We start from the raw sequence: 16,813 nt of genomic DNA on the forward strand, positions 1-16,813 counted from the left end.
AATGTTTGTCCGATTCACAAATAAGTACGTAAAAATAATATAATTTTTGCAAGAATAATTAAAAGATTTTTCAACAATTTACTAGATATTGATGAGTTCTTTCAATTTATGAAAATTTTTGAATTTTTCCTTGAGAGAAATGTATTATTTTTGAGTTCTTGTTTTGCAGATCAGACAAATAATTTGGGACGAAGGGAGTATGTTTTTTTATTTTAAAATCAAATTTAACTTCAAAAATAATCATAAAGCACTAACAGATATCAATTAAGTATTAAGCTATTAAATTTATCTTCAGAATAATTAAGTAAATCAAATTTATCACGAGATCAAGTAAACAATCTGAGAGAGGTTAGCAATTAAATGCCTTCAAATTTATCTCGAGATCAGGTAAGCCACAAATTATTTGACACTACAGTTGGGGAGAGTGGGTTTTGTGGCTGAAAATTTAGAGATGTCACACACATAAACCTTTAAATTTTATGTCATGTCCCAATATTTGAAGCCAAAGTTGGAGTTGCTCCAAGGGGCATGCTCGTTATTGGGAGAACAAAGAAGAGGAGATCCGGATCCTCTCCGGTTCATGTTTTGGACTGGAGAAAAAAGTCCTGATCGAGACCGTTTATCTGTTGCAATTAATAGTTTAGATGTATTTTCAATAGTTTAGATGTATTTTTAAACTTTGACCTTCTTACCAATCAACTAATGGACGGTCACGATTATGATTGTCTTCTTTGGTTCAAAACATAAACCGTAGAGGATCCGGATCAAAGAAGAAGGGAGGAATAATCTTAAATTGGATAAGGAAGAATTCCACTCTTTATTCCCATAAAGCCAAATCAAGTATTACCCAACACTTCTTAATTCCCACATAATTTTCCTATCACAATCTCATCTTTTTCCCTCATTCAAGAATTACCTCTCAAAGATTGATTTCAGAGTCGACCAAATATGCCGAAAGATTGTTCCCGGCCAAGGGGACGAAAGGATTGGTCTCCGAAGATTGTTCAAGGTGTGTAGAAATTGGTGTTGACCCTATGAATAGTGTATATATCAAAAATACAAAAAATACAAAAAAAAAAACACATACGTGCCTAATAGAATTGTGGAGACAAGCGGGTTTTATTGAGGTATTTTTGGGTCAACTTTACACACTTACTATTCACATGTATATATAATCGCCATTGGCCACGCATACACAACACACACTCCCCAAATATCAAACTCCAATCCCCCAACATTGCAACACCCTCTCTCTCTCTAGAACACCTCTCCCTCCTTCCCTTCCTCCCTCTCTCTCTCTCTCTCTCTCTCTCTCTCTCTCTCTCTCCCCGTAGTTCTTAGCTTCCAAGAAAAATGGAAAGAGGAGAGAAGGGACACAGAAAAGGGTTGTGGACAGAGGAGGAAGACAGAGTTCTCATGGACTACATAAGGCTGCACGGCAAAGGACGGTGGAATCGAGTTGCTAAAGTCACAGGTTTATTTAATTTAAGTCGACCATTCAAAAGTGGAGTAAACGGATTTTAGTTATAAAAAAAAAAAACAGGGAATTTCTTGGATTTGCGACAGGAATTTATGTTCAAATTTTTTTAGTAACTGGAAATACTTTGGTTACAATTGGGTTTTTGTTGTTGTTGTTGTTGTTATGAGGATAGGATTGAAGAGGTGTGGAAAGAGTTGCAGATTAAGGTGGATCAATTACCTGAGTCCGAGCATTAAACATGGCAATTTTTCAGAGGAAGAAGACGATCTCATTATTCGGCTGCATAATCTACTGGGAAACAGGTTTTCTTCTTTTCCAATTTGCATAAATACTCCCTTTTTTTTTTTTTTTGGGAAATACAGGATGTCCCGTGCTAGAATAACAATGCTACTTACACTTCTACCGACCACTTTCCTTTTACATATGAGTCAGTCTCACACATTTAATTGTAAGATAGGTCTCATACATGTGTGAGAGATGAGTGATTGGAGAGTGGCCGGTCAGCGTGTCCGTAGTATTATTGATAAACTAAAGACCTAAAGAAAGATTAGGTGAAAAAAAGAGGCTTTTTATTTTCTTTGGTGGGGGCTGGAGTTATGGAAATGAGAAGACAATGACTAGTTTATTTAGTTCAAAAAAAAATCACTTTTGTTCGAGTATTTCATTGACAAAAGTAGACTCTTATTCAGGAACGAATGGAGTATTTATCTTTATGGTTTTCCTCCTTATCTTCTTAATTCAACTAGTTGCATTTAATTTCTACATCTTAGGTACCCAGTTGAGAAATTGAATAATGCAGCAAATTCAAACAAATAAAAAAGAGTGCAATAGTACAAATGAAAAGTGCGAAAACCAATTCTATATCGGTTTTCCTATCGCCTTTTTTTTTTTTTCGGGATTGATTTTACACTCTTTTTTCTTTCATAACACGTGCTTGTTTATTTCTAATCACGTGAATATATAATGTTGCCCGCTCAAGAATGAAGCAAGAACTATATTATAATTTATAAATGTACATGAATAAAGAAAGAAATTGAAAACACAATAAGAGAGTAGAAATCTTCCTCTCTTTTTTTTTTTTGTCTTCTCTGTTTTCTTTAGGAAATGTGTCTTTCCCATTAGCTGTTTCACTGAAATGAAGTTATGAGAAAATTAATACTTGTCATCAGAGCACCCATGTGGTACTCTAGGAGCCTTCTTCACCACACGCCTACACCCAATGTGTGGTGTAGTAGGTGCCCCCAGACGGTGCTCTAGGGACACTGATTAATTGCTCGATGTTACGGCAATCACTGTTGTTTTTTCCTACTTCTATTCCTATTCTGCTATTCATGTCTCCTTTCAACTCACATGTATTCATTTGTAGTTATCGTTGATTGACAACATATAGTACATGGCATTCAAATACCTGTGTAGGATTACACACACTCACTAGTTTGTGTGGTAGTAGCATTTTTTTTTTTTAATAACCGGATATCCGGGTTAGTTTGGGCGTACCTCGACTAATTCCGGGGTCCTGAAGGTAACGACCAGGCATAATCTCCGGTGGCCCCAATGTTTGGAATGTTTGACCTCCGTAAGAATGGAACCTAGGACCTCATGTAAGTTTTTGCCCAAAGGAGCAATTAATGCTACGCGTACTGACTTTGGTGCACAAATTCAGATTCGATTAAAAATATGGTCGGAATGATCTAATGAATGTGATTCTAATTAAACACTTCTGTATCTGGATTTATGCACAGTGCTAAACTTTCCGCATATACAGTGGGGTGATATAGATTTTGTGGTTCTTTTATCTTCCTTTAAATTTAAAACACCTACATTAAATGTCAATTTGATGCCACACTATCCAAGATAAGTTTTTTATTTTTTGGGTTTTTGTAAATTAAATGATAGTAAAACAGAAAATTAAATGATAATAAAATTAAATGCCACACTATCCAAGAATATATTAATAAATGATTGTAAAACAGAAAATGTTGTACACAAATTCTGCACAGAAGGTCCTTCAGTTTTCATTACAGTCCCTGCTCCAATATTTTTTTTTGGGACCATATCCCCTACTACAGTATTACCGTTAATTATATTTGTTTAATCAAATTGAATTAGTGAATTCTAATCTTGTAGGTGGTCTTTAATAGCTGGGCGAGTGCCGGGACGAACGGACAACCAAGTGAAAAACCACTGGAACACTCATTTGAGCAAGAAGCTCGGAATAAAAAGGAAACAGAGAGCCACACTCAAAGCTCCATCAGAACCACTCCCACCAAAAGGAAAAGGAGTGGAGAACGTTAGTGCCCCCGCCGACACATGTTTTGAGCTACCATCTAACAACAATGTTAGAACCGGTGACCAAAAGTACATCGACGATGGCGCCCAGGGTGAAGTCGGGTACTTTGGATTAGAAGAGCCCATCACAGCGAATGAGGGTTACGAAAACCCTTTCTGGTTTACTAATGATGAGAGTAATCTAAGTGCTCCTACTTTAACTCAACTCTTGGATCAACATTCTCTGGACAATTTGTTTTGGCATGGCTTGTAATCCAAATTCTTTGCCATCATTTTACTTCTCTGCAATATAATCTTCATTTCGTTGCCTTTTTCCGGTTGTTTTATGCGTATGAGCGAGTGCACGTGTTCAGAATTTGCCCGAGTCCTTCCGTAGAGGAACGATAATTAGGCTACTATTGAACGCCCATTCTCACTGGAAGGGTTGAACACCAACCAACCTACCCTGCCCGTTATGTTGCTGCCAATGTAGTCAATAACCGATTATCAACAGCCTGATTTCAGAACATGTATTTCCTGTGCAATATTGTGACATTTCGGATACAAATAGAGCGGTCCTACACATGTTTGGGGCCATTTTTCTGTACGGTAAATGATATTGACACTTCAAAAATTGATGCAGGCACTCCACAATCAGTGTAATTTCAAAGCCATTTTTTTTTTTGGAGTGCCTCCATCAATTTTTGGAATGTCAATATCATTTTCCTTAGGGGTGAGCAAAATAACCATGAAACCGTGAATCCAATCCAAACCGAATAGTTTGGTTTGGTTTTTAAATGATGTGGTTAGGTCTCGGTTTAAAAAAAAATTGAAACCATGTTAAATGATTTGGTTTATGGATTTACGTTAATGGTTCTGGTTCCAAACTGATCCGAACCGTGTGATATATGTGCATATATATAATTTGTTTAGATATACTTCATAAACTTAATTTCCTTATCTAATACTCTATTCCACCACCCTATTCTTTTCTTTCACTTCCAATATTAATTTCCTCAACTTCTTATTCCTACAATTTCATTACGCTAAACATACACGATTTGGACTTAGTAAAGTGATTTCCTACTCTTTTTTCTTGGTAAATTATTTTCTGATGCATTCCATTCTTATTTTAGTTGGTTGATGTTAGTGAGTTTTAATGATTTTAATATACTAATTTCAATATAACTTTTAGTCTAAGTTATCTATGCAATTTTAAGTACTTAAAATAGTTTATAGTGATGATAGCTCAATTTTAAGCAAACCGTGGTTCAAAGCCGAAACCAAACCGCCTTTGAATGGTTTGGATTGGTTTGGTTTTATGAATTTTATGGGTTGATTTGTTTATCTAAATTCATAATCCGTAAGTAATAGTTTGGTTATTGGATTACTATAAAACCAGACCAATCCGATCCATGCTCGATCACCCCTAATTTTCCTTGCACACGTTTCGAACTTTTCTTAATTTTCTAATAACTTTGTCAATGGCTTGAATTCTTGTGGTAGACAATCATACCCTTTTGAAATTATTCAAATGATATTTGTCTTGACTTAAAGAGAGAGTACCATCAATTGACAAAGAAATCCGAATATAGAGGTTTTCGGATTTGTTTGCTTGTAAGAAGAAGAGACAGTATCCTTAACCATTTTTGTCATGTAAATCTGAGGAAGACAGGGACCTTTAAGGCCGAGTATAAGCCAGAACAACAAAGAGCCAAAGGGGTTCACTTATCATGATCTTGTGCAAAATCACACACGTGAGAGGTGAGGTTATCATTTGGGGCACGTGCATAAATCACTCTAGAACTTCATCTTCTGTTATGAAACATCCTAATGAACAAATTCAAGATAAAAGCTTCATTAAAGATATCGTTGCAATAAGAAGGGGAGAAATATGCTTGCAAATTTTAGTCTAATTCAAATTGAGTAAAAATTTGGGTAAAATTCAATTTGGTATAGGGTTTTTTTAATACAAAAAATGGAGAAGGTTATATTTATAATAGCCTAGCTACACTTACATAACGAAGTTCATTACAAATATTTAGGACAAAGCCAAACTAATCATCTAACTACTATAAGACGAGAAAAACACAAGGCAGCGATGTCTTTCACCCCGACCCAGATATTGAGCATGACGCAAACAACGACACTCGTAATCTGATGTATATTCATATATCTAGAATCAGCGATCTCAAAAGGGATAAAGTGCTACAAAAAATAAAACACCATTAAATACCCAGACGATGACTCCAACCAAGTATGAACGCACCTATGAACCTCCAAAAAATTACAGATCTGCTAAGTCACCACAAGTTGCCCCGCCAAAGATATCATGTAGGCCGCGTAAGAGCACTGTTGACACATATATCATTGTGAAACAATATCGTCTCTGAAAGGACATGATATATAGACGAAACTAACTCTCGAAAAGACGAGAGATACTCCGTAAAGCTCTCACAAATCATGACAAGTTGTTGATCTGAAGAGACGAAAAACAAAACTATACCATGCCTTCCCCTCTCACCGTCGTACAAGGGTGTGAAATTCTAGGGGGAGAGAAAGGGAGGAGAAAGATATTTGTGGCAGCTAGAATTTTGATCCGCAACCGAATTATTTCAGTTTACCCTCAATCACCGGACCCTCAAAATTAAAATCCTCAATCTGTTATTATGAAAATTCTTCTGAATACAATGTTGAATTGGCGTCATTCTCCTTAATTTCTCTTTGTATATTTTCCATTCTTTTTCACTTTTTGTTAGATTCACATCATAATAATCTGAAAAGTAAAAAATTATAACTTAAAGCAGAAAATAATTCAATAAAAAGACGAAAAAATACCAAACAATTGTCTTTTTTGTTTAACGTGTCATCTTATACTCTTATACAAATTTTTTTTCAATAGCGGTTCACATTTTTATATTTTTCTGATTTCTCTCGTCTAGACGAATGATTAACTCAAAAAATTACAATGAAAAACTCAACAAAAAGTTACGATGAGTAACAAAAAAAAAATAAAAAAAATTGAGACAAAGAAGTACGGTAGAATGGAGCCAAATCACTCATCACCTCAAGAGATCAAACAGAGAGAGAGACGGGATGAGAAATCAGTGATGGGGCCGGAATCTTTGGTGAAATCTAGCGATCCTAAATAACGTCCCAAGTAAAGCAATGGGACATGGTAAAGTTTTACAGCTACGCACTCACAGAGTACCCATTACAGCTCAGCTAGCTGCATGTGTGAAAAAGTTCTCATCACAAATGAGGCAAAAGGACTTGTCTTTCTGTTCCAAGAAAAGAACAACATCTACAGAAGGGAATGGCAATGGGTACTTGACCTCTTGTCATTTTGCCCTGCTACACCGGGCATTCAACGCTATTTGGTTTTCAGTTCCCTCATGTTTTGGTACGAGTAATAGTTTTTGCCTTGATGATGATAGAGCTACCTTTTCCCCTCTCTCTCTCTCTCTCTCTCTCTCTCTCTCTCTCTCTCTCTCTCTTATTGTCACCCATCTTTCCCTTTCCACTACAAAATCATTGGTCCGGAGAAAGGTATGGGGGAGGAAAGGTGATTTGGTCCTTTCTCTATATGTTGGATTCGGATCGGAAATGCTGTGTTTAAAGTGTAGTTCTTTTGGATGTTCACTGTGGGCTGAAACTTTTTGGAGAAAATTTGGCAGTGCTACGAACACAGGTTGCTAGCTTTAAATCACAGCTCCAACCACAACTGCATCGAGAGCTATTCGATGCATGTGGATCCACACGCATCAAACGGCTCCAAACAAAGTTGTGTCCGGAAGTTGTGTTTCTCGACTTATTGAGAATTTTTTTTTGAATTATCCATTCAAGATCAAGACCCTTCTCACATGTGATCACATGAAGAGAAAATCATTGGATACTCAAGAAATATTATGTGTCGTTGTCTACGAGATATTTCCATCGAGGGACGGCAACATATATAATGTGTGTTACCTTTGGCTTCTTTAACTACCAACAAAGGTGGCTAGCGTCGGTATCCCACCTGCAAAGATTAATTGTCACCGCGTCATTGGTCGAGAGTAGTGAATATTTGATTATTTTAGCTACTATGTTCACTACAAAAGCCTGACTTTTTCAAGCATTTAAAGATTTTTTATACCATAATAATATCATGCGAAATTACCACACGGTACTTTGGGAGTAATTTGTTTGAATGGATTGAAATTTGGAGTGGATTGGCAAAGGTTACCCCCGCCCCCCCGGCCTTGGGTTTGATAATTCCCCGTTCTTGGGGATTCATACACTCCCCTATTGTAATATTCCTTTTGCACAAAACATGAGCTTTGGTGGGTCACTCTTTTCAGAATTAAAAGTGGACCACTCTTTTCAGAATTAATGAGCAACATGCCAACATGATACACGGGATTCCCACTCTCTCTCCCCCGCGAACGCCAAGTTTTTTCAACAAACAATCATTTTATAATCATAAATACTGACACAAACTTACGCACATTTACATTAGGATTCATACACATTATACCTCAAATGTATATGGACTCCACCAAAAGATGTGAATGTATGTAAATATTTTTTGGTTGAACTTTTGGAAAAACGCGGTGGTTTAACAAGTTAGCACCAGAACACACACACAAACTTTTTCTTACGCAGCTTTGTACTTCTTTGGTGATGTGGCGAGAGAAGATTGGCTTGGAGGAAAATGTGGATTTTTGGACAGCTGGTGTAAGGAACTTTTTATTAAGAGTATACGGATTAATGTATTAGGTGTTCAATTGTGATTTTATTTTATTTTATTTTATTAAGAGTGTTCAAAGAAGACATAAAATGAAATTACTACATGTATAATATGTATTTTCGGGTGTTCAATTGACAACCCAAGCTTGGCTGTAGAGCCACCAATGATTTTAGGCTCCCGAAAAGTCAAGACTGGCTATTCATGGGATCCTTGAGCCAGCCCTCCCCAATACTTGATTCTGTTTTCACTTTTCATACCAAAACAAATTAAGTGTTCAAAAAAAAAAAAACATAAATGAAATTACTACACGTATAATATGTATTTTTGGGTGTTCAATTGACAACCCAAGTTTTGGCTATAGAGCCGCCAATGGTTTTAGGTCCCCGAAAAGTCAAGGTTGGCTATTCGTGGGATCTCTTAGCATAGGTGGAGAGACATAGAGACAAGGGTGGGCAGCCGACTCCATTGGCTATCAAATTTTCTTAGAGATAGGTATAATTTTTACCCAATTTTTACTAATTTTGATCCCACTTTAAAATTTATTTTTGCTCCAGCCCATATAAGGGTTTTGTAGTTAGGAAAAAAGAGAGTCAAATAGAATCTTCACCCACAAAATTTCCAAACATAGTGCTAATTTGTTCGTTCCTCAAAACAAATCAAGGGTTTTTGAAACCATTACAAACGAGGCTATCATCCATAGTTTTCAAAGTATGAAAAGTCGTCGAGATTGTAAATCGAAGCTACATTTTATTATTAATATATATCTACTTTTTGATTAACTTGTTAATCCTAAGTGTTTCTTTCAATTAGCAACTAGAAAAGTGAATTACACATAGTTTAAAGTTCTGACCCCACTTATCGAAAAACCTAGCTTCGCCCTGAATAAAAAGGAAACAGAGAGCCAAACTCAAAGCTACTATGTTTAAAAACCTGGTCGAGAGTAGTGAATCTTTGATTATTTTAGCTACTATGTTTACTACAAAAACCTGACTTTTTCAAGCATTTAAAGATTTTTTATACCATAATAATATCATGCGAAATTACCACACGGTACTCTGGGAGCAATTTGTTTGAATGGATTGGCAAAGGTTACCCACCCCCTCTTGGGTTTGATAATTCCCCGTTCTTGGGGATTCATACGCTCCCCTATTGTAATATTCCTTTTGCACAAAACATGAGCTTTGGTGGCCCACGTCTTTGTCAATTGGGCCTTAAAAATGGACCACACTTTTCAGAACTAATGAGCAACATGCCAACATGATACACGGGATTCCCACTCTCTCCCCTGCGAATGCCATGTCGATTCAACAAACAATCATTTTACAATCCCAAATATTGACACAAATTCACGCACATTCATATTGGAACCCATACGCACTACACCTCCTGTTTGTATGGGCCTCATCAAAAAATGTGAGTGTATATAAAATGTGTGTAAATATTTTTGGTTGAACGTTTGGGAAAAAGCGGTGGTTTAACAAGTTAGCACTAGAACACGGACCCAGGGGCGCAGGAGCCCCTGCCCACACCCACAAAACGGCAACGTTTTGGTTAAATTAAAAATTCCAACCACCGATTTGCAATCCTATGAAGCAGAAACGTGATTATGAGAGCTTTAGAGACAAAATTTGATTATGTCTCTTTAGAATAATATGATCAGAATAGTAAGATCTCCACACCCGTTCAAACAAATTAAAAATTGAACCACTTAATTTTTTAACCATATTTTTTAATATATAAACGGTCTCAAAAAATTAGTGCTCAAATTTTCACCCCGTTTGAATCGGTGCAAAAATCTTGTTATTCTTATCATATTATTCTGAAGGGTCGTAATTCATTTTTATCTCTAGGGCTCTCATATTAAGTATATATTCTTTATTTAGGACCATATCGAGCAGAAATGTGATTATAAGAGCTCTAGAGATAAAAATGAATTACGACCCTTCAGAATAATATGATAAGAATAACAAGATTTTTGCACCGATTCAAACGGGGTGAAAATTTGAGCACTAATTTTTTGAGACCGTTTATATATTAAAAAATATGATTAAAAAATTAAGTGGTCCAATTTTTAATCTGTTTGAACGGGTGTGAAGATCTTACTATTCTGATCATATTATTCTAAAGAGACATAATCAAATTTTGTCTCTAAAACTCTCATAATCACGTTTCTGTTTCATAGAATTGCAAATTGGTGGTTGAAATTTTTAATTTAACCAAAACGTTACAGTTTTGTAGGTGTGGGCAGGGCTCCTGCGCCCCTGGGGCAGCAGAGCCCCGGGTCCCCTAGAACACACACACAAAAACTTTTTTTTTACCGAGCTTTGTACTTCTTTGGTGATGTGGCGAGAGAAGATTGGCTTGGAGGAAAATGTTTTGAGCCGGCCCTCCCCAATACTTGGTTCTGTTTTCACTTTTCATACCAAAACAGATTAAGTGTTAAAAAAAAAAAAAACATAAAATGAAATTACTACACATATAATATGTATTTTTGGGTGTTCAATTGACAACCCAAGTTTGGCTATAGAGCCGCCAATGGTTTTAGGCCCCCGAAAAGTCAAGGTTGGCTAGTCGTGGGATCCATGAGCATAGGCGGAGGGATATAGAGACAAGGGTAGGCAGCGGACCCCATTGGCTACCAAATTTTCAAATAAATATGTATAATTTTTACTAACTTGATCTCACTTTAAAATTTATTTTTGCTCCAACCCATACAAGGGTTTTATACTTGAGGAAAAAAGAGTCCAAATAGAATCTCCGCCCACAAAATTCTCAAATGTAGCGCTAGTTTGTTCGTTCCTCAAAACAAATTATGGGTTTTTGAAACTATATATTACAAACGAGACTATCATCCATCGTTTTCAGAGTATGAAAAGTCGTCGAGGTCAATTGTAAATCGAAGCTACATTTTGTCATTAATATATATCTACTTTTTGATTAACTTGTTAGGAAAAATAACGGCCCATGACAAGTTAAGAACATTTGTTAATGCTGAAAATGTCCTTGGCGAGTATTAATTATGAAAACACGTCATTGGCCGTCATTTTCCCAACTTAATCCTAATTGTTTCTTTCAATTAGCAACTAGAAAAGTGAATTACACATAGTTCAAATTTCTGATCCCATTTATCGAAAATCCTGGCTCCGCCCTGAGCTAGCGCTCCCCTATACTTGGTTTTGTTTTCACTTTTCGTACCAAAACTTTCTCCTTGAGCAATTGACCCATTGAAGAATTCATCAACCAAAAGGGAACAGATTATAGTCATCTATCACCCAATTGTCAAAACTCATATCCTTTCTGCTACTACAACGAACTTGAAGTCAGGATGAAAACTTGAACATGGAAAACAAAACAACATACTCCCCAAGTCAAAATATACTAAGAAAAACTCATATAAAAAAGATGCAAGTTTTTCCTGAGATTGCCACTACCTGTCTACCCATATGCTTTGTTGTTCACATTCAAAATAGCAACTTGCATTCTGAACATCTCCGACAACGGTCAAACTCTTCAGCTCTACCTCCGTTATGGGTTCCTTCCGCTCTTTCGGGCAAACGCGTTTGAAGTGCTTGGCAAAAAACCGGTTGGTGCTTTGAATTGCTGCAGCATCGAATCGATTTCTCCGAGTCAATGTAAGTAATACCCCAAAAAAGTACACATATCGTAAGGTTAGCCAATTACAATATTTAAAAAAAAAAATTTCAAAGGTTAACTATTTATCAACATAGAACAACAATAAACTCATCTTGTGCCTATCCTTTTTTCACCAATAGTATACAATTTCACTAAGGAATCCATCTTGGGGTCTCACATAAATGAGCCATGAAGTTCATTTTGTTTAAAACATTCTTTTAAGGGTCCTTTCCAAAATTTTTTTTTTATTTTTATCTCAATTTGATATCTGGAAAGACTTGGTCAATTCATTAAAGTTTTGGTCTCCCTAGGAATTTAAAGACAAAAAAGGAAATTAAAAAATCAAGTCTTTACAGATATTCGATTGAAATGATTTATGTGGGACTTCGAGATGGGTCCCGCACATAAGCTGTATCGTCTGTTCTCGAACCAAGGTGGTACGTGCCACCTCCCCCTCTCAGGCCAAAATATCAGAGACGGCTGAGGAAAGGAGAGTTAAGGAAATAAACACACACTACACTAACGCATACAGTACTATTAATTTCTCCTTCAAAGTGATTTGAGTTCATGTTAAACGCAGAAAACCACCATATTATTATGAAAGAAAGCCACACCTTATCTCCGAAAGATTTTATGACTGCAGTCAACAATTTGTCCCCGGCGACCTGCCTTACTCGTCGCACCAATTCATGTCGCGAAATCTTCTTCTCCTAGAATACATACAAAATTCCTTCAAAAGGTTCTAAATCTGGAAAAGTATGTGAAACAATCACGCACTTCCCTGTATGCGATCGGTAGTTACTTACTCTATGATGAGCATGATACTTGGAGATTAAACTGATGCTATGAGGAGGCAAGAGCTTCGAAAGCACTGGAATCAGAGTCGAAAATGGCATCCACGGCGAACTTGGTTTCCTCAGTACTGGATCTCCTACCCTTTGAACACCTAATTAATTCCCAAGAAACGAAAAGGAAAGAATCATAAAAACCCACGTTATACCAATGAATCAGATTGACACTAGGGAGTAAACCAATGTGCTCAGTGCTCACCATTTAAACAGGGAGCTCTGAAACTTATAACATACTCCGGCAATATGTGAGTATCCATGTGGGCACTCCACACTATATACTTCTTAGGAGCCGTTAGATTGTCTACACCAGAATCAAACTGTTCGGAACTCGAATGAAACTGTTCTGAACCCGGCTGGACAAGCTCCACATTCCCCAGGATAACGCGACACAGCAATACGTGGCTTAGTCCGTTTTCGTCAGCGATTGAGGATTTCACACTATGGCACGAATAAGTTAACAAGTTACGCCTCTTGTTTTGTGGTTGATCCGATGGATTAGCGATAGAATAGCGGTGAAAAATGCAAGAAAACAAATATTCTTATGCAACTCACATGTGCATGAAGACTTTCTTGCAAAACACACAAGTGAGATTTTTTTTTTGGTAAACCACAAGTGAGATTTATTCAAATCTCTCTCTCACTTTCTTGCAAAACACACAAGTGAAATTCTCTAACTAAAGTGGTTATGGATAATTTGACACTCAAAATTCTCTCTCACTTTCCTACAAGGCTACAACTTATTCACAACTCCTAAGCAAGATGATGTTCCAAACTATCTATTGGAAGTTGTCAGATTATTCTCTGTGAATCAAATACACGAGATACAATAAATTTTCTTTTCTTTTACTTCACTGTATACACTTTTGACTTTCTACTATTATGTTCTTTTTGATCAAATGGACCACTGAAGATTACAATTATGCATGATAGACAATTCTCATTATTAGATGTATCAAGAAACAATTGAAATATGTTCGTGGAAAATGCAATGATTTTGCTTACCTATCGATAGAGGAATCGTCGGGAGAGAGATAGATGCCGCGGCCAAACAACCCCTTGTTCTCGCAATGACCAAAGCCATGAGAAACAATCCTCTCAATCTCATCCTTGGAACCACCAAACCAAGCGTACTTCAAGTTTCCATTACCACCACATTTGTTCGCGATTGCCCTAGCAAAAACACGGAACGATTGAAGCCTGGCTTGTCCTAAAAAACCGGAACAAGAATTCCTGTGGATGGCAACCACTGCGGTTTCCATTCCAAGAGAACCCAAACCCGAAATGAACTTCCGTTTGATGATCTCGTGCAGCCTGTCCCCTTCGTCGATTGCGACTAACCCGGGACCGAACAATTGGGGTTGTTCAAGTTCAATTGTGGGACCAGATATCCCACTTTCACAATCAGAAATCGACGACTCTTTGTCATGATCACGATCTTCACTATTGCTGAAATGACTATCTAATGAAGGGGTCTTTGTTCTGTGAGAAGATAACCCATTTGCATACCCATCTGTAGCTTCCAATGGAACAGAGGGAGACTCCATTAAAAGGGGTTAAACTGGCTTAATTATGCTGTGGAGAAGGGATCAAATATCTGCATATTAACACTCCGAAAATCAGAACCCATATGAAAAGAGAATAAAATCAATTTCGACAACAACTAAAGCGATAGGAAATGGGATCATGGGTTCGAATTATCAACGAACAAAAAGGAATTCTATTCGGAATGGTATTCTAATTTTGTTGAAGTGGATTGGAAAGGATCGAGAATGGGAATATTTACCACACTAATATGAAGAGAATCTACGCTAACCGCCACGAGTGAGGGAAACTGCGATAAATCCATGAACAGAGTAATTTGTGTAATTGTGAGTATGTACGATATATATGTGTGTGTTTGAATGGTGTGTCATTTATATATGGATTTGATTAATTGGGACTTGGATTGGGGAAGAAGAATGAGGAAGTGGGAATGGAGAAGTGGTTTGCAAAAAAACTAACGGAAAACTCCGACCGCCTCACGATTTATGTGCCTCTGTTTCTCCCTCTCCCTCTCTCTCTCTCTCTCTCTAAAGAAAAATTGTGTACTACTACTTGTTCGAGTGCAGCACGCAGAGTGTATGTTTGGGCGGTCGTTTTACGTTTACCGGGGGCGGCTAAATTAACCAGAAATGCTAATAAGGGTATTGAGTGTTGACCAAGTTTATAAGGACGGTGGGCCCACTTTGGAGTCTTATACAAATGACTTGAACCGCTTAATGATTTTAAAGTTTTTTTAAGTGGTTACGTAAAAAATCAGCTCGATTGAATATGTGTGAGTACTCGATCCGATATTTTAATTTGTCATTCAGAATTCAAGATTCTAACTTCTGAATGAACTTAAAAATCTAAAATTAAGATATTCGATCAAATACTTACACATACTATATTGAATTGAGCAGATTTTTATTGGAACCACTCAAAAAATTATTTTAAAATTATTGAACGGACCGAATTATTTATGAGGAACTTCAGAGTGAGCAAAACACAGCGTCTGACACCATCTGTACTGACTTGGCCCTACAAAGATATGTGTGCACCCGATTATGCTTAATTTAAGCCCCCGAACTTTGAATTGAGGTGGAATTCTAATTTTACCCTTGCATTTTCCAGGAGGGACCTAAAATTGCATAGAAAGTTATTCACATTCAATTTGGTTTCAATGCACTCTAGAAAGTTATTCACACACACACATTGTTTCCAATTGCAGTTGAATTTGGTTTCTAGAATCTATAGATCTTTCTTAAAAATTATATTCTCAATTCATTTATGCCTGGTAGCAATAATGCTACATACACAAAGATTTATCACAATCTATGCATACATATATATATGAGGAGTTGTCTAAAGGAACCTCGGCTTTTTGGACCTTACAGTAGGTTCCACTTTTAATATTTGAATAGAAATCATAATGACTCTATTCGACAAGTCCATAATTTGGGGTAGAAAGTTTTTTTTTTTTTGTCTTCCTCGACATTTATTTCGCTTGGTATCCTTTTCTTTTCTTCTCTCTCCACTAACTAAAAATCGGAATATGTTGAGCCTTAATGAGAGGAAGTATGAATGAATGCATGCCTCGCAAGCTTTTCATTCACATGGTGATTATTAATTTGTGGATAAAACTATTTCTTTTTTAGATAAATAAGTTTCCTAATAAACATGACCAATATACTAGTAGTTTTTAGGGCCTCATGACTATGTGCATGCCCTGCCAACTGAGTGGGAGTTATAGATATCAGAAAAACTTTTGGAAAAATGAGGGTGAATGACGTATTTTGATAATTAATACTTATCAAGGATATTTTTAGCATTAATAAATATTTTCAGCATGTCATTGGCGTGTATTAATTATCAAAACACGTCCTGAGCCGTAAGTTTCTCAAAACTTTTTTATGGTTGTTTTCGTAAAGAATAAGTTACAGAACCCAAACGCGACCGTCCAAAGTGTTTTTGGACAGTCCATATTGAAAATCAATTCTTACTGTCTTACCGGTAAGAATTGAAAACGAATCTCAATCATTAATTGTGCGAATAGACGGCCCAGTGGTAGGAGTGATATAAAACAGCTTTAAGAGGTTTTGCATCTCTCTCTCTCTGGCAGTCTGGTGTGTGCATGTATTTTATCCACAGCATTTAGATTATTTCTTAATTTAGTTGGTTTAGTTCTTAAACTATTCCAATAACTAAACCAGTGCGTCAATCTTGTGATGTCAGTTGCTTTGGGGCCATAGAAGGTTTCCACGGTCACTAGTTTCAAGACCATGAGATCAGTCGAGGTGCGTGCAAACTTTTGGACACCAAATAAAAAGATTT

The 16,813-nt window shown here is 36.7% G+C and overlaps 2 protein-coding genes across 2 annotated transcripts; one reads left to right on the forward strand and one right to left on the reverse strand.

Moving 5' to 3' along the window:
* Window positions 1–1,202: 1,202 nt before the first annotated feature.
* On the forward strand, window positions 1,203–4,078 carry LOC131311730 (transcription factor WER-like). The gene is made up of 3 exons (XM_058339291.1): window positions 1,203–1,474; window positions 1,653–1,782; window positions 3,608–4,078. Exons 1-3 carry the CDS (start codon window positions 1,354–1,356, stop codon window positions 4,020–4,022), a joined length of 666 nt encoding a protein of 221 aa, XP_058195274.1. The 5' UTR covers window positions 1,203–1,353; the 3' UTR covers window positions 4,023–4,078.
* Window positions 4,079–11,623: 7,545 nt separating this feature from the next.
* Window positions 11,624–15,024, reverse strand: LOC131310911 (probable inactive poly [ADP-ribose] polymerase SRO2). The gene is made up of 6 exons (XM_058338177.1): window positions 14,745–15,024; window positions 13,964–14,555; window positions 13,161–13,399; window positions 12,917–13,056; window positions 12,725–12,820; window positions 11,624–12,077 (listed from the first exon to the last, which is right to left on the reverse strand). The coding sequence occupies exons 2-6, from the start codon at window positions 14,503–14,505 to the stop codon at window positions 12,003–12,005; spliced, it is 1,092 nt and encodes a 363-aa protein (XP_058194160.1). The 5' UTR covers window positions 14,506–14,555; window positions 14,745–15,024; the 3' UTR covers window positions 11,624–12,002.
* Window positions 15,025–16,813: the final 1,789 nt, after the last annotated feature.

The sequence above is a fragment of the Rhododendron vialii genome, chromosome 12a, assembly GCF_030253575.1.
Source record: "Rhododendron vialii isolate Sample 1 chromosome 12a, ASM3025357v1".
In the NCBI taxonomy this organism is placed as follows: Eukaryota; Viridiplantae; Streptophyta; class Magnoliopsida; order Ericales; family Ericaceae; genus Rhododendron; species Rhododendron vialii.